This window comes from Ixodes scapularis, unplaced genomic scaffold (genome assembly GCF_016920785.2).
Source record: "Ixodes scapularis isolate PalLabHiFi unplaced genomic scaffold, ASM1692078v2 PGA_scaffold0__279_contigs__length_252992795, whole genome shotgun sequence".
Taxonomy (NCBI): domain Eukaryota; kingdom Metazoa; phylum Arthropoda; class Arachnida; order Ixodida; family Ixodidae; genus Ixodes; species Ixodes scapularis.
Genome location: NW_024609835.1, coordinates 114,554,621 through 114,580,011, shown reverse-complemented (window position 1 = coordinate 114,580,011; position 25,391 = coordinate 114,554,621). Strand labels below are relative to the sequence as shown.

General features: G+C 45.3%; 1 protein-coding gene across 4 annotated transcripts; it reads left to right on the top strand.

Moving 5' to 3' along the window:
* The first annotated feature begins 3,788 nt into the window (after window positions 1–3,788).
* LOC8023481 (protein suppressor of hairy wing) lies at window positions 3,789–21,025 on the top strand. Of its 4 annotated transcripts, none has more exons than XM_029968780.4 (4): window positions 3,789–4,101; window positions 5,006–5,218; window positions 8,739–8,989; window positions 18,531–21,025. In XM_029968780.4, the coding sequence occupies exons 2-4, from the start codon at window positions 5,030–5,032 to the stop codon at window positions 19,705–19,707; spliced, it is 1,617 nt and encodes a 538-aa protein (XP_029824640.3). In that variant the 5' UTR covers window positions 3,789–4,101; window positions 5,006–5,029; the 3' UTR covers window positions 19,708–21,025. The 4 variants fall into 4 exon arrangements, with proteins under 4 accessions (XP_029824640.3, XP_029824639.3, XP_029824641.3 ...); XM_029968779.4 differs by having other exon boundaries at window positions 3,801–4,101; window positions 5,003–5,218; XM_029968781.4 differs by having other exon boundaries at window positions 3,819–3,928; window positions 5,003–5,218.
* Window positions 21,026–25,391: the final 4,366 nt, after the last annotated feature.

Genomic DNA, 25,391 nt, shown 5'->3' with positions numbered 1-25,391 from the left:
CCTCAACTTCTGCGATTCTCGCGAGCAAGTGCTCACCGGCTCGTGTTCGCGACAACTGTGCACCATGTTAACCGGGAGAACACACGAGCAGTGTTGCCAGATGGAGAAAAAAAAAGTCAGCAGATTGATCCCCAAAAAGTCAGTAGATTTGCACAAAAATCAGTAGATTCCACGAAATATGTGTTTTGCCATGTTTTGCTATCTCCATTAATACACATTTCGAAGAAATAGTATAGAGTAACAAATAACATGGTAATAAACACAAATAAAAATGAAAGAAAAAAAACAAGACCAGTTCTCGAGTAACTTTATATGAAGGACAAATTAAAATGGCTCCATAAATGTTTTTGTTTTAGTCATTATTGACTCTTTCGAGGATTATTCTTTGAAATCGAGACTGAGGCACTTTTGGGATCACAGTTGAAAGCGACAGTGCGACGTTCACCTGTCGCTATTATTGAAACGAAACTGAAACAAGACGCTCCGGCAAGTGCGCGCGAACATGTCCAATGGAAGTCCTCTGCATGCTGCCATCTTTCCTTACTGGGCTGTGGAAGGTTTTTGAAGCAACGCTGTTGGTCCGGAGCACTGTTGAGGCTACGCGTCGTCTGCTACGGGCTTATTTCTTTTTCGCCTGACCCAAAGTTTGCGTTCAAACCTGGAGAAACTTCATTCGTTAGCTTTTTAAGCCACCGAGGAATAGGATTATATAATTTTCTTGCCACAGCCTGCCAAATAAAATAAAATAACTGAAATTTGGATGTCGATCCCATGCATTCCGCCGAACGAATGCATGAAAATTGCGGCTCTCTCCGCTCAACTCGAAGCTATTCTAGTAGATTGTATAGGAGCAGCCGAGAGTTCAGGCGCATGCGCAAACACCTCTCGCTCTGCGCCGCGGGCTGATTGGCTCACTAGGGAGAGGGACGTTACGGCGAGATCATAGGCTAGCCAAACTCTCTCCATATATGACTCTGGCCCGGATGTCACCGTCGAACCTGCCCAACCTGCCGAACCTGCTCTGGGTGAATAGATAGATGAATATACGGCTACGTCACTCGAATAGGACGGGCTTCTGGGCCATCTAGCCAGTGCTCCGTTTTTAATTCTGGGACATTATGAGTTTCCTTTGATGGGCGACACTGGTAACTGAAGGGGCCATGTAATAAATTTTTAATGTTTACTAAAAAAAAGTCAGTAGATTTTCTTGTTTTTCAGTGAATCAGTAGACCCGGAACGAAATCAGTAGATCTACTGATAAATCAGTAGACCTGGCAACACTGCACACGAGGACGGTGATGACCTCCTACGCGACATACAGGAATTCGAAAGGATCGATCGGGAGCGACAAGAGCGCTTCGGTGGACAGCGTGAAAAAAGGGCTGCTACAGACACACCGCGAAACCGAGACCCGGGTATGACGTCTGTCAAGGAAACCGTTGACGAGAGAGACCCCAAGGAAATGCGGGAACGGGTGCGACAGCACCTCACTGAGGAACAGGAAAAACTAAAAACCGCATACGACCGAAGACACTTCCCTGCGCGACTGTACGATGTCGGAGATATAGTCTTTATGAGAAAAGCTACTGAACCAACAGGCAAGCCAACAAAGGCCCAACCGAAGTACAGAGGTCCTTTGGTTGTGACGCGGGTTCTTCCATCCGACACATATCGCGTCACTGAGCTTGACAAGACCAAGGCCAGTAGATTCGCAACTACGGCGCATGTTTCCCAGTTGAAGGGATGGACGTCGACAACAAAGAAAACACACTTGGAAGACGACACATCATCGTCAGAAGAAGTAGAATCCGCCAGGGAGGAAGTCACCGTTCAGCTCCCGAGGCGCTCTGCACGAAAGCGTGCAGTTCCGAAGTGAGCACATTTGCAACACATATTAGGGAGTTTTAGAATAGCGCACGCTAAAGCTTTGCGTACGCAAAGAATAGCGTCGTCGCCACTGCGCATGCTCCGAACGCAAACCAGGTTTTGCGCTTTGCGTGCGCAATTTTAGCGCGCGCTATTTCTCAGAAATGCGTGCGTACGGAAAGAGTCTTTGCGCTTCTCCAAGGAGGATTCGTGATGACAAGTTGGCTAAAGCCAAGACGAGCAGAGTTTAAAAAAATGGCGGCTTCCAGGATTATGTCGGCGGCTGCTTTGGCGGCGTCGTGAGTGCGACGTCGGCGGCATCCTCGCGACTGCGATTTTCAATACGGGACGACATTGTACTCGGTTTGGCAACGATCCTCGGCAACTTGATGCTTGCGACGCGCGAACATTTCGCGGCGAAGGTACGATGTGCGAAGGTCAGTACGACACCTGTCTTGCCGGGGCGACGCAAGCGGACACGACCGGTCAACCGCTCGCGTCGAATTTCCTGTTTATTCAAATCGAAATTAATACTCTGAACCAAAAAAACTGTTTTCTTTTTTTCTAAAGTTGCAGCATTTCGTGTGTGAAATAAAAATTGTGACTGTATCTTGGTGGCGTCGCAAGCGCGAGCTGATAGGGTTTTTGCGTCGCGACGGAGAAACGCTATTCTAAAACTCTCTTGCGTCGCGTGCGCTAATACAAGCGCTAAATTTAGCGCTAGCGTGCGCTAAAATTGCGTACGTTATTCTAAAACTCCCTATTATTTTTCGCTTGTATCGATTTTGTTGTTGTTGTTTTTTGTTGCATAACGTGCATTGAAGCATTTATGCGTTTCTTGTGCTGTTCACGTATATGTAGTGTCAATTCCTGTGTATTCATATGTTGTTATTATTAAGAAACATGAAAGATTTATCTTTATTAATTTGTATAGGCATTGCGTTTTGTTGTCGTTAACGAGGACGTTAACAATGCCATGATGCCCGAATGTAAGCAAACGCCATTCTGTACTGGCCCTTTTATTTTATTTCGCCGAGCGCATTCCAAGCAAGCACCATCGAATACACGTGCAGTACAGGCGAAGGCAACGCCAGGCGAGGGAAGAAAAGGGAAGCACTAGGAAGGCCGGGGAGGCAAAGAGAAACCTCCTTTCCTTTCTCAAGAATATAGGGCGAGGGAACACCTTAGCGAGGGTAAGGAAGGCCGGGGAGGAGGAAGCAGACAGAACGCTGGAGAGAGGAGGACGTTTTCCCTTTCCCCTCCAGCGTTCCGTCCGCTTTTTCCTCTCCCTCGCCTTACCTCCTTGAGCTCTAACCAAATACTTTACTTTCTCCCCTCGCCCTCCTTCGACCTTTGTCTCTGCGCCTGGCGTAGAAAGAAAGGTCGCAGTGCACGCGAAGGCCTGCACTGCACACAACTACACCCCGTTTCACCTTACGTCCGGACGAAGCGGACGCTACGAGCATCCGCTGCGCCCACAGAGTATAAACACGCCTTTCCTATTTTTTTTTTCTTTTTTTCAAAATGAGTTACATTTTTAGAAATTATATTTCGTCCAAACTTTTTGTTTCAAGACTAAAAAAAAAAAGAGAAAGAAAGCTCGTATGTAGTTACACTATAATAAAACTATTGTAATTAGCTACTTGAGTAGAGTAGTAGAAAACTTGTAATTGTAATTAAACCGCATTACTTTCTGAAAGTAATCCATAATTGTAGTATATTACTTTTAAATTGTGGAGAAAATGAGAAAACTTGCAATTGGCCGAAGTACTCATGCAGCCCTTTCTGACCCGGCGAGACGCCTACAAACGCTTGATTCACTGTGAGCTCCGGCTCCGGCAGCTCGGGCGCTTGTGTTCTCGCGTCCTCCGTCCCCTCATCCTTTCAGCCTCTCCCCTAAACATGTGGGGGAGCGGCGAGCTGCCCAGCTGCGCACTGCGCATGCGCGAGTCGGCTGATAGCTGTTGGAGAATCGCGGCCCGTCGCCCCACGAAAGGCGGCTGCATGGGATGCGGCATAGAAAAAACGACTCGCAGATGCGTGCAAACTTCCTCGACAGTTTGTAAGTACGGCGTACCGCATGCTACTGCACAACCCCGACCCCACAGTTCTCCACCCTGCCTGCTCTCGTTTGGATCAGTGCACGAAATTCTTTGGGCACCGACGGCAAACACCGTGGAAAACAACTCAACAAGTTGACCGCACGCAGCATTCCTGTCCCTGGCACTCCGCTCGGTATGAGAACTTTTAATGGACGAATAATCGTCAGCACCAAATAGTGTTGTGTGGATTTCGCGTGAAGGAGCGTTGGCAGTGTCGCGTGGTCCGTGAGCGCTCGTGGTTCGGGTAACTTCCTCAGCGAGCCATGCTGCTCCATTGTGTGAGCGCGGGGCGGCGGGGCTCGAGCTGCGGTTGCTGCCCTCTCTCCCGAGGAGCTGCAGGAGCGGTTTCTCGGCGCGGGGTCGGTTCAAAACGACGTCGTAGTTTGGAGGAAAGAACGACGGCGAACGTCGACGGAAAGGAACACCTACAGTGTGCAACGTTGCCGCAAAACTGCGCAGTGCGTAACAACACCTGGGTATCCCTGCGTTATAACAAAATAAAAATAAAATGTGTTTTTTTATATATATATATATTTTTTTTTTTTTTTTTCGGCCGTGCGATGCGCGAAATGGTGAGGAAGTTGTATGTCGATTTCTGGGCTCGGGAACTTTGAATCGCAGCTTCGGGTACGTTGTTGAAATATGGTCAGTGTTCACACATCTAATTGTACACTTGACGTTTAAAACGAGCATCTCCTGTTACCATTACAAGCAGTGGAACTTACGTGCAGTTATCCGTGCTAGTTGTAATTCTACGCCTCCTCGTAAGGTGGTGGCTCAAAACTGATTTACTTTCATCTACAAGAAAAAGAAACGTTTAGATAAATTATAAAAATAAAGAAAAAGATTGCAGTACATTGTTATATATCTATTTTATTGTTAAGGATGAAGAAAATGCAGTACCCTTAACTTAATAATTTACCATGGAAAAAACAATAGGGGCGGACAAAACTGGCTGCCTTCCCTGTGACACTTGCGCCGTTCTGTGTCACCTAAACCTGCTTGCTGGTTTACCAACTTTGCCCTTATCCCAGCAGAAACAACGGAATGGTTCAGGCCTGATGGCACCTGCCCAAGCAAAAGTTGAAGATGCAGAGGAAGAGAAAAAAGCGGAGTTCTTCTGCCGCATGTGCCACAAGAGTTTCGGCAGGAGGTACCACCTGGAGCGGCACCTCATCAACACTCCCTGCTCGGGGAAGCCCCCTGGCCGCTTTCCCTGTGACACTTGTGGCAAGGTCTTCCCCACCGAGGTAAGGGCATGCTCCGTACAATCACAGAGCCTTCCTGCTAACTTTGTTTACCCTCTACATGTTTACCCTTGAAACAAACAAGCATTGCTCGTTCTCTCATATACATACTGTTGTTAACTCCAAAGGCGTTTTGGGCAAAAAAACTGGCTTTATTGTTAATATAACGGCATGTTGCACGTCCGACCTTCGCCACTGCCCAAGTGAGTGTACTTCTCTCCCGCTGGGTTTGCGCTGCGAGCGCGATTCCGCCAATTCCAGCACACAGTGATGTGATTGCTGCGCCAATTGCGCCAAACTGCGCTAAGGGGCTAACCCTGCTACACCCTGCTACATTTTGCCAAAATATGGGTGATCTGCGCCAAGCCTGCGCCAAAGGACCAGTTTTGGTCGCTTTTCAACACCGAAACTAAACTGAGTACCGTAATTGATCATGCGTGAGCTAAGTGGCGCAGGCGGCCGCCCACACAAAGTACCCTGCATCAATCGTGGCATTGTAACCCTGGAGCCGGGGAAAAGAAGGGACGTGGGACAGGCACAAAAACTCCAATGTCAGTATTGAACCAGCTCGCCTGTGTCCTTGCTTTAGTTACATTAATCGTCCATCCGGTCTGGCATAGTTTTTCCCGCCGTCTGTTCTTTCGCGCTCTCGTCGTCTCGTAAATCTAGTCTCGCGTTTTTTTTTTTTTAACGAAATTACATTTTTGCGCGGCAGGAGATACTTTTTGAGCTGAAGCACTCACTTCTGAAAGCAACTGCCGTGGGAAAACTATTTGGTCCCTGCCGGCCAGGCCGCACGTCGCTACAGATATGGACCTTCCTAAACTGAAACATAAGGACCGCCGCATGTTCATCAACATTCCTGTTCTTGTTTAAAACATACGCTACTACGAAGATTCCTTTTTAACTCAAAGACTGCTGTGTGGAAGTATTGATTACCTAGGTTTCTCTTGGTTGGCTTTCTTTCGAGAGGGACCCAGTACATGAAAAATCTGTCGCGCAAGAAAGTTGGTGAAGAGAAGTGAGATAAAGCAAAGAAGGCAATATCTGCACGCTGAACCCGCACATCGCGCTTGTTTGTCTCGAGTTCAGTCGTTGCACAAAGCACTCCAAGAACGTTTTGACCCTGACTCGCGATGTCCTGCATCGATGCGCTCAGGTTCTTTTTTTCTGTGTGTTTAGCTTGTACCTCGCCTGCCGGCCTTGCAAGCACGCGCCGAACTGTTTATTGCCGCATGCTGGGCAGTTAGATTTTGCATACATATTTGGAAACCAGTTGGCGACAGAGCGGAGAGGCATGGTTTTGGTTTCGATCGAACAGCCGTTTCGCTCGCGCGACGAAGCACGTGCACCTGCAAGCCTGCCGGAGTTGCCCTCGCGTGCATGCAAGCATGATTGCAGGACAGAGGCACCAGCCGGGACGCTTGCAATCCACTGTTTTACGTTTACTTTTGACGAAAATCTAGCACGTCGGGAATCAGTAAAACGGTGGCAAGCGGTTTTTCAGAATTGCTCGGCAACGCGTACAGCACTGTAAACTTGTAAGGTGTTTCAATGTCTTTTTGGGGACATCGAAAATGGACATTATTTTCTAGCCTAAGCCAAAGCGAAGCTTGCAGCAGGTTTCCAGAAAGTTTCGAAAAGCAAAAAGTACCCGCTAGTTGTAATGCACCTTTTCCTTGTGTGCAATTTCGCATTGCACTGCAGTGGCTATATATATATGTGTGTTTCACCAGTCGGAGACTTCTTTCATTTATTATATTATATCAGTAGTCAACCTAATGCTGTGATATTTACTACTGGTCATTTTCAAATAAATTTTAATATGTGAAGTTTGCTTCTTATCTATCTATAGTGGGTACATATATATGTATCATTTAACTGAAGCAGTGCAAAATGTGCGCGAAAACCACCTAGAGGTCTTGAAAAAATGCAAAAGACTCCTAGGTGGTCGAACTTGACCATAATTCGTTTATTTCGGTGAGCAAAGTGCCCTTCGTTTGTCCAGCACCTAAAACAAATATTTGTATTTTTCTAAGAGTATCTGCTCCGAAAGCCACTTTCTGTGCTCCGAAACACTGTTTTAGCTGCTCCAAAAGCCTTGTTTTAGCTGCTCCGAAAGCCACTTTTGCTGCTCCAAAACACTGTTTTGGCTGCTCCGAAAGGTGCTCCAAAACGACTTAGGCCAATCACATCACTGCAGCACAAGTACCGCCCCCTCATGTCCAAGTGGCGAACCGCGGGTTACACTATCCAGTCACAGTTAATGAGAACATGGTAGTGCATGGCATCGGCTGCTATCAAAGCACTCTAACTGCCTGCAGCGCGCAGCTGTAGTGCATCTGCATCGCTGAAGTTCAAGTTGTGTATTACGCAGTCAGAGCTCTCTGTTATAGTAACCGATGCCACTCACTTCCGTGTTCCTGCTGACTGGAATTAAGATATCTCCAGCCATACGGAGCACAAGTTTGTCCGCTTCTTGCACAGGATTTGCAGCGATGTCAGAATGCCAAGCTCTGATTGACTCTGATTGGAAGGATGGTGGGTAGACCTTTTTGCAGCTAGCATTGAGGTCTACTGACTATTCTTCCAACAGAGCCAATTGGAGCTCGGGTTCTGATGCCACTGCAACTCCCATGAAAGAAGCAGACAAACTTGTGCTCCACTTACCCGGAGTGCCTTTCCTCTGCTCAGAGTGCCCCAAGGGCTTCATAGTTTCCTCTCTGACTGTGTAAGTACATGAGCATGACGACTCTTTCCCAAAGATGTTGCTTGTGCTTGCAGTTGTCATAGGCTACAAAAAGTAATACTGATAAACTATGCAGGTGCAGCTCATACTGAATGTCTTTTTTTAAACCACTAACTTAAAAAGTTGCAGGACCATATAGTTAAATGCACTTTAAGCATGACTATATGTTATACTTTGTTTCAGCCTAACTTGGCAAATGGCAATACAGAACAGCCTCATGTAGTTGTGGACACCAGGCGCATCACTGCTGCAAGATGAGGTCCCCTCCTTGCCTTGGTTGCACAACATGACTCTTCAATGAGTGGCTAGTGCTAGCCTGTCGTGGGCCTGGTTTCCTATGCTTCTTTATGGGGGAGACGCTTGTTTTTAAAGTCATTCTCTGGGTTTGCTGCGTCCTGTAAAACTTGGCACTTGCGCTTTGCAGATTGCTTAGGCACAGTTTGGTCATCGACCCTAGTCTTGTGCCTCGGCGGCGGCAATAACAGTTGTTTAAACGCATTGAAGCGGAGAAATGTCTGGCATTGTGTTCAAGCCGACACCTGTCGAGGTCGGAGCAGATGAGCTGAGCGAAAAGCGCCTGCAGCCGGGTGCCATGGCAACGAGACACATTGTCATTTGTTTCTTTTTTCCTCAGTAGTATCGTCCGGCCGGCGGAGATGCTGTCGGCGTAGGTAGCTCAGGCACATGTCAGTAAGACTTTATCTGGTCGATCGCGGCACGGCGTTTGCCGTGCTGCATGTCCTCGCCTAACAAGTATCTCCCTCCGTGATGCAGGCGAAGCTGCAGAGCCACACGAGAAATCACACCGAAGACCAGGAGGGAGTGAAGCGGTTTGCCTGTAGCCAGTGCGGGCGCCGCTTCTGGAACCGCTCCCTGCTGCGCATCCACTCGAGGCACCACTCAGGCGAGCGGCCCTTCCTCTGCCCCGAGTGCCCCAAGGGCTTTGTGTCCCTGGGGTCCCTGAACAAGCACAGGCTCTGCCATGCCAAGGAGAGGCCCCACGCCTGCCCACACTGCCCGGCCAGGTGGGTGCCTGCAAGGGCTGCAGTCTCTGGCCACTGGCATGCTTCCCAGTTACGTCTAACACAAGCTTGCATGCTCTTTTGCCTTGTCCCGCATGTGTTGTGCCACGCGCTCTTGCAAACTGGGGCGGTAACTTGGACGCTGGGCAAGGAAGTTGGAAAGATAGCCGACCGTCGTGATTGGCCAATGCCAAGGTCAAGGGCTCCGCTTGTTAATTGCGGTAATCGGCAATCTCGCCAACTTAGAGCTGTCGGACAATGTCCCAATGGTCTTGACGCACTCTGGGTATGGGGTGCGGCAATGTGAGTTGTTACAGTGGTGTCAGGGCCGGGGCGGTAAAAATATCCTGGGAGCCTCCGGTGCATTAAGCTGCCAAATGAGAGGTTCCCTTCAGCTTAAAAAAATACAACTTGGAAAAAGAAAAGATTTTTGTGCCTAATTAGGACAGGCTTGTCTCAAAATAAATGTTTATTACAAATATTTGTTACAATAAGATTTTTTTTTTTTTTTCGATTTAGAGGCAAAATTAAAATTATATTTCTGTGGGATGAGGATAATAGCGTTTGTTCCCAACAAGTGTGCACTCTGAGGTCCAGCGAACTCTGAGCATACACTAATTTGCAAACACTGCAATCATCATTCCACAGGAGTACATTTTCGGTTTTGCCCGCCAATCTAAATATTCGTATTGTATCGTAAATATTGGGCAAAAAAATGTTTCTTTTTCGACAAACTTTTTTTTTTTTGAGACACGCCCTTCCTAACCAGGCAGAAAGTTTTTTTTTTGTTTTCCTCGGTTCAGTGCTTTTTTAAATTAATGCACGTTCCCTGTTGTTGCGGTAGGTTCTACAGGCTAGCATTCCGAAGGCACACCATGCTGCATTTTACCCCCTTCAATAGCACTCTGCTGTTGCAACTCATATTGTCTTCGATTATACATTGGGTGCCCCGATGTTTCTGCACCAAAGGCAAATGAATGCGGAGAGCAAGTTGTCTGCTTCTTGCGCAGGAGTTGCGGGGACGTCAGAATGACACCGAGCTCTGGTTGGCTTTGATTGAAAGGATACTGGGTATAGGACCTCAATGCCAGATGCCTCAAGGTCTATCCACTATTTTTTCAATCAGCCAAAAGATCTCGGCGTTCTGGCGTCATCACAACCCCTGTGCATGAAGCAGACAAACCTGTGCTCCGCATACTATGGCACTGAATGTTTGCTCCATTAACTTGTGACTGATTCCCTTTTTTCTTGTCTTTGGAACTATGAAGGCAATTTGATGTGCTTCATAATTAACATATGTTTTTTGATTGCAAAAAAGATTATTAAGCTGGAGTATTTCTCAGAAATATTTTAGACTGGTGCTTTTTTTGTCAGGAAGGTGCTTCCAAAGGTCGGTAACCTAAGACAAGCAAAATATTTGCATCATTCTCTTCTTCATCACTTGTTAAGCGAATCTAAAACAATCCCTCAACTGTTGTTGCAGAGTTGAGGGTTACAGTGAAACACCACTTGAACAAACTCCAGTTGAACTAACTATTCGGTTAAAGAAACTTTTGTGAAATTCCCCAGCGAAACCTTATAGTTTTCAGTTGAGTGGACCTCCACTTAATCAAACTTGTTCTTAGTGTTTTTTGAAGTTTGTTCAAGTGGTATTCTACTGTAGCTGTACAGCATGCCACCAACAAAGAAATTTACAGTGTTAGTTTCTTTTTACTGCAAAAATGATTCCTGAATCTTACACTGGGAAAGTGGAGCCTGTTCGTGGTAGTTGACGCCACTCATCTCCTCGTGTTTGGAAGAGCTCCCTCCGTTGGCCGCCATTTCCACACTGAAAATTTCTGGAAGTCACTTATAACATCCGAATAAAATTACAGATAGTTCTGAAACTGGCATCTGATGCAGACCGCTAGCACCATGTTTGGGCAGAGACTGAGCGTTTGGCGATGCATAGTTTGTTTTTAGAGAGAAAAAAACAAACACTGCAGCTATTTTTCAGGGACACCCCCTAGATCGTACTCTGGCTGCAAAGAGCATGAGCCAGTATGGGCTCCAACCGTGACTCCATTTGCGGTGAAAGCACTTCTCAAAGCTGCGTGCTTGTACCTCTGAATTTGACAGAGGGTTTGCATGAGTTTGAGGGGGCCCGAATGTGAGCACACACTGGTTGTACCTAACTAGTGTGCACTCTGAGTTTGCTGGACCTCAGAGCACACACTAGTTGGGTACAAACGCTATCATCATCATCCCACAGGGGTGCAATTTCGGTTTTGCACGCAAATCGAAAAATTTATATTGTAACTAATATACTAAAAAAAATAATTTTTAATCATTAATGCAGACATGCTTGCAAGTAGAAAATAATTCTTTTCTTTTTACGTAGGTTTTATAGTGTTTTTTTTTTTTTTTTTTAACATATTGCATATCCTGTATGGGCTTCAGCCTTTTAATTGTCTCAGGCTCTCGGCCTTACGGAAGTTTGAGCCAATAAAAACCTTTGAACCTTTGAAATTTGGTTCAACACACTAACAGACACATTGAAACCAATAACCCAAATTACAAGTAACAGCCATTTTTTTTTAGCGAAGTTACCCTATTTCATTCTCAAGTTTGGTCTGAGAGGCTGGGAGGCTCTACTGAAAACTTGACATCCGATGTTGTAAGCTAAGTGCAATAGAGATCGTTCCCGACCGGTTACAAGAGGTTTGATGGTGTGAAATTAATGCTGGGGAAATCCGCGGCAGCAAAACAAGCAATTAGGAAAAATATTCTGTTTTCTAGACTGCCTACTCAACTTGCAAGTTACGCAGCATGTGACATCACCCCACTGGAGAGCAGGGAAAGCACTTGAATTTTGGTTTTTGCGTAACTTTTATTTGCCGTTTTCTTAATAGCTCTTCTGAATTTAGAGATAATAAATAGCGGGCTGGGAACAGTAAAGCCTACATATTCCGAAAATGTGTTTAGTTTGAGTAGCTAAGGAAAAACTGCCGGAGCTCCCTTTCAATAAAAAGCACCATCTATACATTTGGAACTCCCCCTGGACAGGGTGTGAGTCGGCACAGCACGAGCTGGTCCTTCTTGTCTTCACATTTTGACTGTGTCTCCACAGTGGTTTCCATTTACCTTCTAGGTTGGGGGGGGGGGGGGGAGGGGGGTAGAAGTTGCTATTGGAATTTCTATACTTGTCGGACTCGTTTCATTGGTTTTTGATGCTGTGAACCCTCTTTTGGAAACACAGTTGTAAAGGCTGGTTGACACATCTGTGTTTCAATGTTATCAGTGTTTTGCGAATAACTATTGCAGTATTAGTGAGAACAAATATATAACACTTTTCTATGAAAAACGGTTGCTCATATAGCCAGGGTTCCATGTTTTCGGTAAATGCCAATAAAACCCCTAAAAGTAACCCCCCCCCCCCCCTCGAACCAGTTTTATTGACATCGAGGTGTAAAATCGAAAAACCCCAAATCGGCGCTTTCCTTTACCGAGAAAAAAACCAAGTTTTGCAAGGTAAAAAAAATCTTCGGCCAGAATTCCTTTTAGTGCTTACCCCGAACGCATCCGCATCAAGCTGTCCGTGAGGCTGCCTCTTCCTTCGAAACCCAGACCTCTCGTCTCCTTTCTTTTATTGGTATTGAAACTTTTTCCAAGTAAGCGTTCAGGTCACGAGCATGTGTTGTTTGGGGGTCAAAAAGTTCCACGCCCGTGCCTTGTTACTTCAAGTTCGGGCCTAACGAACGCCAATTTCCCATCCAATGCCGAAAAGCGACGCCGAAAGATGTTGAAAGACGCCGAATCTGTGGGATAAAATATACCCCTAAGAAACACCCCCAAATTTAAAGAAACGTATACCCCTCGAAAACGTGAAGCCCTATTTGTAACATTGCCCAAATTATTTGTATCCAATGGTAAAAAGATTAGTGATGTGATTGCTGCGCCAAACTGCGCCAAGGGGCTAAGACTGCTACATCCTGCTACATTTTGTTAAAATATGGGTAATCTGCGCCAAGCCTGCGCCAAGAAACCAATTTCAGTCGCCATTCAAATTTGAAACTAAATTGAGTACCGTAATTGAGCATGCGTGTGTTATGTGGCGCAAGCGGCCGCCCGACGCAAAGTACCCTGCATCAGTTGTCCATCCATTCTTGCATGGTTTTCCCGCTGTCTCGCGTTTTGCGCTCTCGTTGTCTCGTGGGTCTTGTCTTGCGTCTTTTTTAGAAATATTTCCATCGATAGACGCGCGTGTGTGCAGACTCTTCCACGCTAGCGTGCTGGGTACCAGCCATGCTGTTATGCTGTGAAACGAAACCACGTTTTTGCGAGGCGGGAGTTTCTTAGTGAGCTGAAGCACTTGCTCCTGAAAGCAACGGCCATGAAAAAACTATATTTGGTCCCTGCCTTCCAGTCGCCGCGGTCGCGCGACGTCGGGTGTTGCCGTCCCCACGTCGCTGCAGATATGGCGCTTTCTAAAATAAAACTAAGTACTGCCGCATGTTCATCAACACTCCTGTTCTTGTTTAAATTATATTACTACGAAAATACCTCTTCAATTCAAAGTCTGCTTTGTTGAGGTATTGATTACCTAGGTTTCTCTCGGTGGGCTTTTCTAGGAGAGGGACCCCGGTACAGGGAAAAATCTGCCGCGAAAGAAAGTTAGTGAAGTGAGCTAAAGCAAAGAAGGCAATGTCTGCACGCTGAACCCGCACACCGCGCTTGTTTGTCTCATGTCCCGTTCCTGCACAAGCTGCTCCAATAACTTATTTACCCTGGCTCGCGATGTCTTTGATCGATGCACTCAGGTTTTTTTTGGGTTTTTTTTTGTGTAGCTTTTACCTTGTTTGCGGGCCTGGCAAGCACGCGCCGCTGGACTGGTTTTTGTCGTATGCTCGACAGTTACATTTTGCATACAATTTTTGGAATGGGTTAGGGACGGAGCAGAGTGCAATGGTTTCGATTTCGATCGAACAACCGTTGTCTCCGCTTGCGCGACTAAGCATGTGCAAGTGCAAGCCTGCCGAAGTTGTTCTCATGTGCATGCGAACATGATTGCACGACAGAGGCATTAGCCGGGACGCTTGCAGTCCATCGTTTTACGTTTGCTTACTTTTGACAAAAATATGGCAAGTCGGGAACCAGTAAAATGGTGGCAAGTGGTCCTTTCGAATTCCTCGGCAATGTCTAGAGCATTGTACACTTGTGAGATGTCCCAGCAGTAAAAAAAAAATAACAAGCAGAAAGTTCCATCACAACACGCTACATCAGAACACGACGCAAAGTCCCCTTCGTTCGTACAGCACTTAAAGCAAATATGTGTTTATTGTTCGTTTGTAATTTGAAGCCATCCATGTAAATTTATTTTGTTTTTAATAAAAAAACAAAAAACACCAGGCAAATAAAAATGTATAACACACTGAACACAAGCAAACTGAGATGCTCTTCTTTGCCACTCGGAGAGACGAGCTTTGTCTCCATCTTCCACTTTCGTTAATTCCTATGTGGCGTCTCATGCAAGCGTATCATAATACGAAGGAAACAAACGAGAACTTGAATATGTGCATGCACACTTACACAGTTCGACGAAGGGTGTGACTGAGAGAGACAGCCACATACAGATCTAATTGTACTTATAGGTTGATCTTACATCGATCAGTATATTTCAGGGCTGGGCAATTGGTCGATTAACTTAATGATCAATTAATCACAATTATTTTTCACAGGTTAATTGGTAAAATTTTGCGTAATCAAAAGAAAGTAAAAATTCAGCGCTTTCATTATGCAGATCTTGAAGAGTACACCTGTATGAAGGAAAAGCTTTAGTTGAATTTTATCCTAAAGTAAACTATAAAAACGAAATTAGTATCTCCAAGCAATTGCAAAAGGTTACACAGGGCTCGGCCACTTCAACGCTGTTCGAGTGTCTGTTTAGCGCAGCAGAGACTATTGTGAACAATCAAGGGAGGTTGCTCTTGCTGGAGAATGTCAACAAACCTCTTTGCCTCATGCAGAATAGCAACAGTGGCACCGATTACGTGAAGCTGAGAAAACGATCTGGTGGGAACGAGCTGTTTCCTGGGCATTTTCATAGAAACTCAGATATTTTTATTTAATTTTGCTGAAGTATTACAGCAAATAAAGCTTTCTTCATAACCAAACAATCAAGCTCTTTTTGTTCCTAGTATGATGTGGTCTATATTAGGAAAATAAGTTTTAAATTAATCTGCACTTTATGATATAATTAAATTTGCAGTGAATCTTTTTTTACACTGTTTTCAGAGATTGTGCGGATTGAAAAATCTATTTTCCATGCTCGGAAAGACAAGCGAAAAACAAATGACTTTTTTATGTAAAGTAATTTAAATAGTATGTATAGACCGACACGCGGGCTTGACGTCACGGAGCTGCGGCGGCGTTGCGATCACGCCGGAGCTAGGTGGTGTGGGCAGAAGGGCGCACGTTTCACAAGGGCGTCATAGCATTTCAGCATGCCGCGAAGCTGTGTTGCCGTTAATTTCACCGAAAGGTACAAAGAAAGTACCGGAGTGAGTTTCCACAAGTTCCCGGCAGACTCCGAAAGGCGCAAAAGGTGGATAATATCCGTGGATCGAAAAAAATGGTCGTCTTGCTCGAACGACTGTTTGTGCGGCAAGCACTTTGTTGAAGGCGAGTGCGGATTCCATTTCAATCTCCGTCCCGAGGCTTGCTTATGTGCAGGGAAACCGTCGTCTGATCTAGACCACCCGGATTTTGTTTCCACAAAGCACCAGCCAAGTGCTCGACGGAGGCTCGCTATGCCCATGCTCCAAGCAGAAGGTGATCGGCGGCAGAACGGCAGTGTTGTAGGCGTTACCGAAAAAAAGTAACAAAATACGTTACTTGTTACTTGCAAATAAAAGGTATGCGTTACTGAGCTACATTACCTAAAAATAAAAGAAACGCATTACCGCTGCCAATAAGAAGTAATGCATGTTACTTCTGCATTACTTTTTAAACTTTGATTTAACACGTTTTACTGTTTTGGCAATACAGGTATGTATAAGCTCATATATCAAGAAACATTATGTTCATGCAGAAATTGAACATAATTATTTTATCTCTTTTTACAATTTCACCTGAATACTGATGAGAAAAAACGCAGAAAACTCAGAAATTCACATGGCTTTGACGCCTAAAAACACGGAAAAAATTGAAGTGTAATTTCTTTAAGACTTGGGAAGTAGTAACGAGTAACTTAACTATATTACCTGTACTGTGTCGAAAAAGTAACGAGGAGGTTACTACGTTACTGAAAAAAGTAACACGTACCTGGTAACGCTGTTACTCGTAACATGCTACCAGCCCATGTCGCCAACGTGTTGCCAAGACTGCAGAACGGACAAGGCATTACTGCGTATCATGCCTTCTGGTCATGAGGGTAGGAAGAATATCATACCTTGACTTGAAGACACTGTGTGTATTTAATCTATTAATAAATACACTTCCGCAGACCCACAGTCTGCTGATCCTACCGGCAGTGCGGAGACTGACTCCAAGTAATCATAGGCGATCGAGAAACTTGTACGCCTGCACCGTGTCGGCCGTGAACTGGCTGGAAAAAAAACTAAATAAACGACGACGTGAGCCGTCGACTTTGGTGGCAGCAACTTCATGACAGAAATCCAGCAGGCCTTGTTTGCGGCGTACGGATCCTCGAAGGCAACGCCGTCCATGCACAGTTTGTCTCGATACCGCTGCCATTCAGGCTCGGGTAGCGAGCTTAAATAGTCTAACATAGCTTACGACATATGTTGTCAGGGAATACGACGCATGAATAAAGCTAGAAGCGACCCTACAACGTCAGCAACAAGCGCACGCCACACAATGCAATGGCAAAAAAACTGAGAGCCAGGCCGCTTTTGCCCACATAGCTTCTGCGCATGCGCGGCCTTCCGACAGTGTTGGTAAACAGAGCCGTTCCGCGTGTCGGTCTGTAGCTGACTTATATTTTGTTTAAACTTAAAAAAAAACTGATTTACTTTACTTTTTTAAAATTATTTTTTTATTATTATTATTTTTTTTTTTATTGAGGTATATTAGTTATTTTGCAATAATTTGATCAAAAACAATTCCGGCAGTTTGTTTTGCAGTCGCCTAATGCCTACCGGTAACCCCATATGTGAAGAAAGGTGATTTCCCCGTTCGAAACGAGGCTGATCAAAAAAGAAAGAACACCACATGAACTACCATACTCAAGCATCTATTGTTCAGTGATTCCAGGTTTTATTGTGGTTTTCCTTAGATTCATATTTGTCACTTTTTGTACTGCCCGAATCATTCTTCATAAAGTACAGGCCTCGTGGCATAGTGGTTTGGAAATATCGTCGACACATACAGTGGGGTCGAAACGTCTTTGGAGGGCATTGCTCCAATGAAATTGGCACTGCATGCCCACGAGTGTGGGATGGTGTTTCAATTCGTCCCATCGGCGCAAACGTATGTAGGTGTTACTGGTACAAAAACAAACGCAGAGTGCAAAGCGAATGTGTAAGATGTGTCAGCCGTGCCGACACAGTGGCAGACGTGACCGGGAGACTAAACTTGTTGCATCATACGGCACGGGTTTATCGTTGTCGCTAGGGGTGTCGCGAACCGGCCGCGGTTCAAGTTCGACCAGGTTTGACTTTTTCGAACTTTAGTGAAAAGTTCGGCGAACCTTGTATGTATTGAGGTTCGACTCGTGTGCGCATGCGCGACAGGCTGGCCAGTTGGCTTCGGATTTGATGGTGATGGCTAAGGGATGAATCAAGGGCAGCGCTGATTGGTTCTTTCAGTTAATTCAGTAAAAAAAATTAAGTTATTAACTTCTTCAGCGAAAAGAATTGATTTCTTTTAAGTGCAACTGTTCATAAAATAAAATAACCCATTGCATACAAAAAAAAATTCTCCAAACCTAGACATGCTTGTATCAAGGTCTGGCCACAGTGTCCACAAAGTCGAACCGGTCGAATCTGGTGAAAAGTTCGAAGGTTCGTCGAACCGGTTCGACCCAGTCAAACCCCAAAAGTTTGACCTAAAAATCCGGTTCGACAAAAGTTTGCGACACCCCTAGTTGTCGCTGTCCCACAAAACATTGGCAAGTTGAAAAACCATGAAACTTTGTCTCCACGATTTGACACGTAACAATTGGAGCATTTAGGGTAACGACGCAGCAGTTCATACTGTCAACCCAGCGCAACCGCACCGCTCCGACTTCAATGCGTACCAATGTATGCGGCGTGGTTTCGTTTCACTGGGGTTCTCACTGCCTACCTCCGGTAATGGCCGCGAGCCAGCGCACTTGTCGCGTCGCACGGGGTGAATACCAGTACTACAAGTTCGCTCAAATGTTGCTTTGGCATATTCATGTATTTCCCATAGTGGCACACCAGTTGTAGTATTTGAGAGATTCTGCTGTTGACTACAGAATGATAGTGCAGGGATGCAGCTGATTAGTGCTATGCCCGAGGTAATTTTGGTGGATGAAAGTGATTAAGGTTTAGAGTAATGACTTGTTAATCTATTTTTCTAGGTTTACTCTGAAGGGTACGCTAAACCGGCACCTGCCAATCCACACTGGTGTTCGTCCCCACAAGTGCCCTCACTGCTCCAAGGAATTTGTCCAAGCGGTAGCCCTGAAGTCTCACCTCTTTAGCCATACGGGGCAGGACGGCTTCCGCTGCACCGTCTGCGGGAGGCTGTTCGGTCGCAAGACGCGCATGGAGGAGCATGTCCGGACAGTGCATGAGAAGCAGCGCCCTCCTACACACGACAAGTGTGGCAAGACGTTTCCCTGCAGGAATGAGGTCATCCACCACCGTGAACTAGGACACAACACAGTTGAGCATTTTACCTGCGAGCAGGGGGACCGAAAGAATACTCACATGATTGAAGCAGAAACGGAACTCAAAAATCCAGGCGCCGGCGGAGTCTTTGAGCCAGACGTTTTGGGCAGTTGGACGCTCTCGTCGGACAACTTGAGGGATTTGTCAGCTGGCGCAGAGCGCACGTGCTGCGATCAACAGCCTGCTGAACATCCTTCCCTCGTTTTAGCCGATGCCAAGCAAGCTTGTGATCCCTATCGGGAGGAACCTGCTGGTGCTCAAGATACCAGCATCCAGGGAAGCACTGAATCATCCTCATTTACAAAGGTTCAGAAAAGCGAGACTCTGTCTACCTCAGGTTTTAATACGAGTAGGGAGAACTGGTTGCCTCTGAGAACTGGGAGCCCCAACTTGGCAAAGTGCGCAAGTACCACAAAGAGAACATCATCTTCATTTATTGATACCGAGAGCAACAAAACATTTCAGAAGCAGGTGTCTCAGATCCTAGCGAAGGAGCAATTTTGTCATGAAACCTCAAGCAAGTCAGTGGCTCCCTCGGCAAAAACAAGACGTCTGAAGGATCGAAGGCAGGAAGAGCTCTGCACTCGTATTGGAGAGCTGCTTTGTGTTTTGGTGGAAAAACCGATTCTCACAAAACTTGGTTGGCCAGAAAAGCCCGTGAACGAAGTCTTAGAGGCAGTGATTCGTCACTGTGGGTGCAGCCCGTCCAAGTACCAATTCAAGTCTCCTTTGGAAGAGCTCAGGGAGAATTGCAAAGTGCTTTTTGTCAATGTGTTGGAGGATGACGTTGCCGAGGAATTGCTCAACAACGAAGAGACTGTGGACGCCGTTTTGGACAAGGTCTTGGAACTTGCAAGGTTGTGATCTTTACACACCTGTAATGGATCATTTTTGTAGCTTTGGTGCTTAGTAATTCCTTGAATATTCTTTTTTTTTTTTTTTAGAGAAAGAGAGCTATTCAAAAACTTTGTTTTTTTGGGGGGGGGGAATCTGCTTGGGGATCCTGTTTCTGCTGTTAAATTAATAAGAGCTTGAGATTACACTAAATATGGTGATAGCCTATCGTAAAGACAAACCTGAAGCTTAGGTTTGGAATGCAATGCATCAGATATGGAGGTTGTCTTTGAGACTGTTTTCTCATTCTTGTTGTATGTATCCATTTTCGCAAAGTTGTGAGTGTTGATTTACCACATTCTCACGTATGCCACCATTCCGTTTTTGCCTCGTTGGGTGTATCTAGATTGTGCCTCTTTTGCTTCTGATACTGTTTTTTTTACAAAAACATGTATGACTACTGCTGCTTAGTTTGCCAGCCGTTTCCTCTTTGCTGATCTCTACTTATAAGGGCCAGTGTCGAGAACTTGTACATTCCATACAAAAGGAATCATGTTTTTTTCTTTTTTCTTAAATGCTTTGTTTTGCTTCTTTAGCCAAGCTTGAAGATTCCAGCCTTGTTATCTTCTTCATTCCCGGAGGGTTGCTGTGTTCTGAGTTGCCAGAGGGTCACGTTGCAGTTTAAAGCTTTGGATCCTTAACCCATAGGTTTTATTACGGCACAGAGTGCATTTCGTGCCTATGACTAGTCTGCTAAAAACTAGGAACTAGTTTAGAACATCCCAGAGACAAGTTGCCAATGGTTTGTGGCGTTCTTTAATTGAGACTGTCAAACTAGCCTCGACATTGAATTCATTTGCTCTGTTAGCATATGGAAAGGGGAACAACGATTTTGAAATCTATAATTGAAGTTCTTTATGATGTTTTTTGCATTGTGCACATACTGATATGAGAGCAGAAGATAATGTGAGCTTCCCCATGAGGCTGGCTGAAGGTTCTGAGGTGGTCTTTTTGTAAACTTTTTGCAAACAACTTTAAAAAAAAAAAAAAAAAAAAATTTTTTTTTTTTTAGTTTTGTTTTTTTGTTTTGGTGCTGGGGGACCAAGTTTCAAGGAAATATTCTTTACACAGAACAAATATACTACGTTTCTACTTACCTTTGTTCCTTGTTTTGTGACCCTCTTTTCTTTTGTGCGCAACTGTTCTTACTCGTGCTGAAGCACATGTGGCCATGACATATACACCATCTTCTTTATTTCTGACCCTGTGATAAGGGGGAATAAAATTCTTTTTTTACTACTTGCAAAATTCTTATATTCTCAATTGTAGAGTACCTAAATTGATCGGAATGATGGGACCCAAGCTTGTTGCCATGCATAAAAAAAAAAACTATTGTAATGGAACAGTTGAATTGTGAGGCCTAAAAAATTACCATTTTTGTGCATTCATTTTTTTTTTTTGGTTCCAAATGTTATATTATTACACATGTTTCATTGTAAGTTAGAAAATCCCCTCTGTAAAAACTAGAGGTGTGTAAATGTTTTTTTATTGCAAATTGATTATGAATATTAAATTTGACCACAAATTGAGCTGGAATATTTTCAAATATAAATATTTTATGCTGAGCATGGGTAATTTTAAGAAATCACAGCTGAAAAATTTATTCTAGAAAGAATACCTATTATACACAAACTCAACTCTCCTACGTCATGCCGCGGTGGTGGCGCATCGGGCGCACTTCCGGTCTGGGGTGGTGGGCAGAAGTCGCCGTGCGAGACATGCATTCCTGTGTTCCTTTGGAAGAAACCAGACAAAAAGCCTGCCTTCTCGTAAAAATGCTGTGACTTGGGCTGTACCAAGAGAGTCTGGAAAGGTTTGAAGATCAGTTTTTATGTGTTTCTGCCCCCTCCGTTCGTCCGAGAACGTGAATAGTAGCCGTGAAAAGGGCAAACCAGGCGCTGTTGAACTACGATTGCTTGTGCGGGCAACACTTTGTGGGCGCCAGATGTATTTGCTTTGTTCCAACATGAGCGAGAGAAAACTGCCAAGTTGTCCGGACCACCTACAGGCTCAGTGCATCTTCAAATTCACACGGCTGCCTGATCGTTCGAACTTTCGTCTGTTCTTTCAATGACTATGTTATTTATTTGAATGTAGTCTGACGTTTTCTCTTTTAGCTCTGTCCTTTCAAATCTGGGTTCGATTTATAATTGTAACCACGGAACACTGAAACAACAAAATTTTAGAGACCATTAAGCCAACCGAGGGGTTTTGACACGCCGGCCGTTTCTCCTAGCACACTAGAGCAAAGCAGTGCAGCTTGACACAAGCACGCGCTAATGTGAAGCGGTGAAGCTTGATGCCAGAGCACTGGTCTGAAGTGGTGGAGCTTGCCTCAAGAAATCTGAAAATTTTAGGGGCGAAGTTCCTTAGGGTCTAGCCTTGTCCGTCCGGCGTCTGTGCTCACATCGATCTTGCTGGTGCTCGTGAGCTCACGTGCTCAGGTGCTCACGTGCTCGTGTAAAGCAAAAAAAAAAAAAAATGGCAAAAAAAATATTTGCGCAGTCGACAGGATTCGAACCTGTGCGGGGGGACCCCAATGGATTTCTAGTCCGCCTTAACCACTCGACCACGACTGCGGGACAAGTAGGGGGCTCTGAGATGTGGTAGTAACTCAAGAGCTGGGAATGTCATGGATGAAACGTTGCATGTAGCCACTCAACGTCTATACAGGAGAGGGCGCTGTGGTCAAATGCGTATATAATCTAGGGTGACCACCTTCCTGCCCGTGGAATGCAGGACACCCTGACCGGGGGTGGGCAGGGGGGAGGAGGAGGAGGAGGAGGAGGAGGAGGAGGAGGAGGAGGAGGGAGAAAGAGGAGGACGATATTTTCACGACTCAATAAAGAAGTATTAAGAGAAATTCACCAACGCGCACAACCCGAAATCCTGTGCTGTCCGAAAGCGTATTATACACCTAAAAATTGTACGCAGCAATTAAACTCAGATAAGTTTAACTCACAGTGATATACTTTTGTTAATTTGTAATGGTAAATATTTTATTAAAAGTATCTAGTTTGAAAACAAAGATCGACTGCACCAGCGAAGTCGATTATTTCCTTTTATTTCAAAAGGAAATAAAAAACAGTAAATACTTTTCGGCTTATTGTTTCCTTTCGATACTTACTCTTATACTAACATGCTCCTACACAAAAATAAAACCTTATGTTGTTGTTTTTTTTACCGTTGTGAGTTGCAAGTTTTTTTTGTCTTCTGTGGCTGTCTTCATCGAAAAAAAAAAAAAAAAAGCTTTCCACAGAAACCTGTTTGTATGATACAGTATGATTTCCAACTAATTACAATAGTTTATTTTTCAGCTTTTGGTGATCAATTTTCGCTTGCAATATTTAGCCATCAAGGGGAGAGGCACAATGGCGCATGTGCGTCAGTCTCCTGCAACAACGACGATCGCTTTCCACGATGCTTGGATAGAAAATGGTGTACCATCGCGATTCACACATTCACCAGTGACCTCCGCGCTTCTCTGTTCCCCGTTGTTCGGCAGCGCCATAAGCTGCGTAGTGAGTTTTACGACAATGTGAAATGCGGGATATTTTGAAGATTTGGGAATTTCTTGCGGGACACGGGACACGAGCCCTCAATGCGGGACAGTTTCGCGAGTCGCGGGACGGGTGGTCACCCTAATATAATCGCATTAAACTTTGCATGCGTTGGCTCAACGTTTATAGAAGAGAGGGCGCTGCGGTCAAATGCTCAGATGCGTATATAACCACGTTCCATACCACACATTCTCTTTCTGACATGGATGAAAACAAACAAAAGGCTCGGCATGCTGCGGCTCAGCGTCTACGCAGACAAGCACCACCAGAGCTTCGCCCCAATCAACATCATTCACCACGTGGAGATGCGGTCAATTTTGTTTTTAAGATAAAATTTATAATTTTCAAATCTGAAAAATTTCAAACGAGTTCTGTGAGTAGCAAATGTGTGCTGCAAATCAAACCGAATAGCAAACATTTTGCAAATTATTTTAAATTTAGCATATTTGTTTTGCATGGAAGCATATTTTAGAAGAAGCGAAACTTCAGTCTAGAGAAGCGCCGTTTACCGAAAAGGGGGGACTCTGTTTAGCGAATTTGTTTGGCCTAAGTAATCAGATCTGAATGCCACCAAATGCTAGCTCATGATTCACCGAGTCGTTTGTACCTAAGCCTCCAGCCCCCTCTCCTCTCTTTCCCTGTAATCCTGCGAGACGCAAGTTTTCTTTTGAAAACAGCTACTCCTCGAGCTTTTCAGAATATGTTGGCCGCCCAAGTCCCCAAGCAACCGACTCGCTGATTGGGCCTGGCTTAGGTGTTGGCCAAGGCAAAACAACCAAACAAGCTAATGTCGTCGTTGAAACACAGTTCACATTTAGTGAACTGTTTCTATAACAACGAACTGACTAAAAATAGGCTCGCCGCTATTTTCCGAATTCTTTTTATTTTTTGTGAAGATTTGACGAGCTGAGGGTTTTTAATTGACATTTGCTAAAATGAGCTTTGGTAAAATCGATACCTCCGTTTCGCCTTGTAGCACTCCCTCTATCTCATCTATCTTCTTTAGTCCACCGCATCCAGGCCCTATCAGCTATACTGTCTCTCTTTTTGCTGCTTCCATTCTTAACTCCTGTACCTCATCTGTCTTTTCAATTAAAGCTACCGCCTTGATCTCTCACCTCCGTTTCTAGTGTCTCTTGTTTCTGTTACTCTATCCGGGTTTTCCGTAATCTCTGAGCACCCCATTCAGGTATGTATCGTTTTGTGGACAATAGTTTATGAACACACGTTTTGTGGAAACTCGTTTCGTGGGCATGCCTCTGCGATATATGTCGAAGACAGTTTTAATGCGAAAGCATTAAAACTGTCTTCGTCATATAAAACTCCCATGGAGCGAACCTACGTCATCAGCTTTGAAGCCGCACCAGACGGCTCTTTTCCCTGTCTTAATGTCGTCTGTGACCGAAATCTGAGGTTTAGGCTCCCATTGGCTGGCGCGCGTCATCAAGGAACAAGGCTCTATTGGCCCCCGTGCGGCGGTGCGGGTCAGGGCGAGGCATCTAGTGCATCGGACACCCGCCAGGTGGCTACGGCTGCCCGAGGGGCTTTCCCCTCCTCCCGCTGGGTGCGCCTGCTCTGCTCGCAAACGGTGGGGTCTTGGAGCATCTGGGCGTACCCCCTCCCCCCCACCTCCACGAGAAAAGGAAGGCGACGACGCATGATGAAGTGGAGCTGAAGAACCATATCCATGCTTTCGCATTCACAACTCATAAAAGGTGTTTAGGTGTCCTCTGACTTTTTTTTTCACCAAGTGTGGATTCAAATCTGCAGAAGCTGCTAAAAGCTGCTAAAGGCTAAAAAAAAAAATGTTTTGGTGGCGTTTGTTGTGGGCATGCAAAAGAGCAGTGAATTTTGAGCTGCATGCAAAGCAAACATGGCATTAGTGGCATAGCCAGGAATTTTTTTTCGGGGAGAGGGGGGGGGGGGGGGGGGTGGCTGAGGTGGCTGGGATGTCCATGACTTGGGGTGCGGAGAGGGGGAGGGGGTCAAAGTGCATGTGTATATTCTAGGGTCGACTGGATTTCGGGGGGGGGGAGGGGCTGAAGCCCCATAAGCACCCCCCTGGCTACGTCCCTGCATGGCATCGAGCGAAGT

Excerpts from the sequence above, each read along its gene's own strand:
- LOC8023481 (XM_029968780.4), top strand. The coding sequence starts at position 5,030 with ATGGCACCTGCCCAAGCAAAAGTTGAAGATGCAGAGGAAGAGAAAAAA. Across the intron at positions 5,219-8,738 it reads GCAAGGTCTTCCCCACCGAG|GCGAAGCTGCAGAGCCACAC; the intron begins GTAAGGGCATGC and ends TCCGTGATGCAG. Across the intron at positions 8,990-18,530 it reads TGCCCACACTGCCCGGCCAG|GTTTACTCTGAAGGGTACGC; the intron begins GTGGGTGCCTGC and ends CTATTTTTCTAG.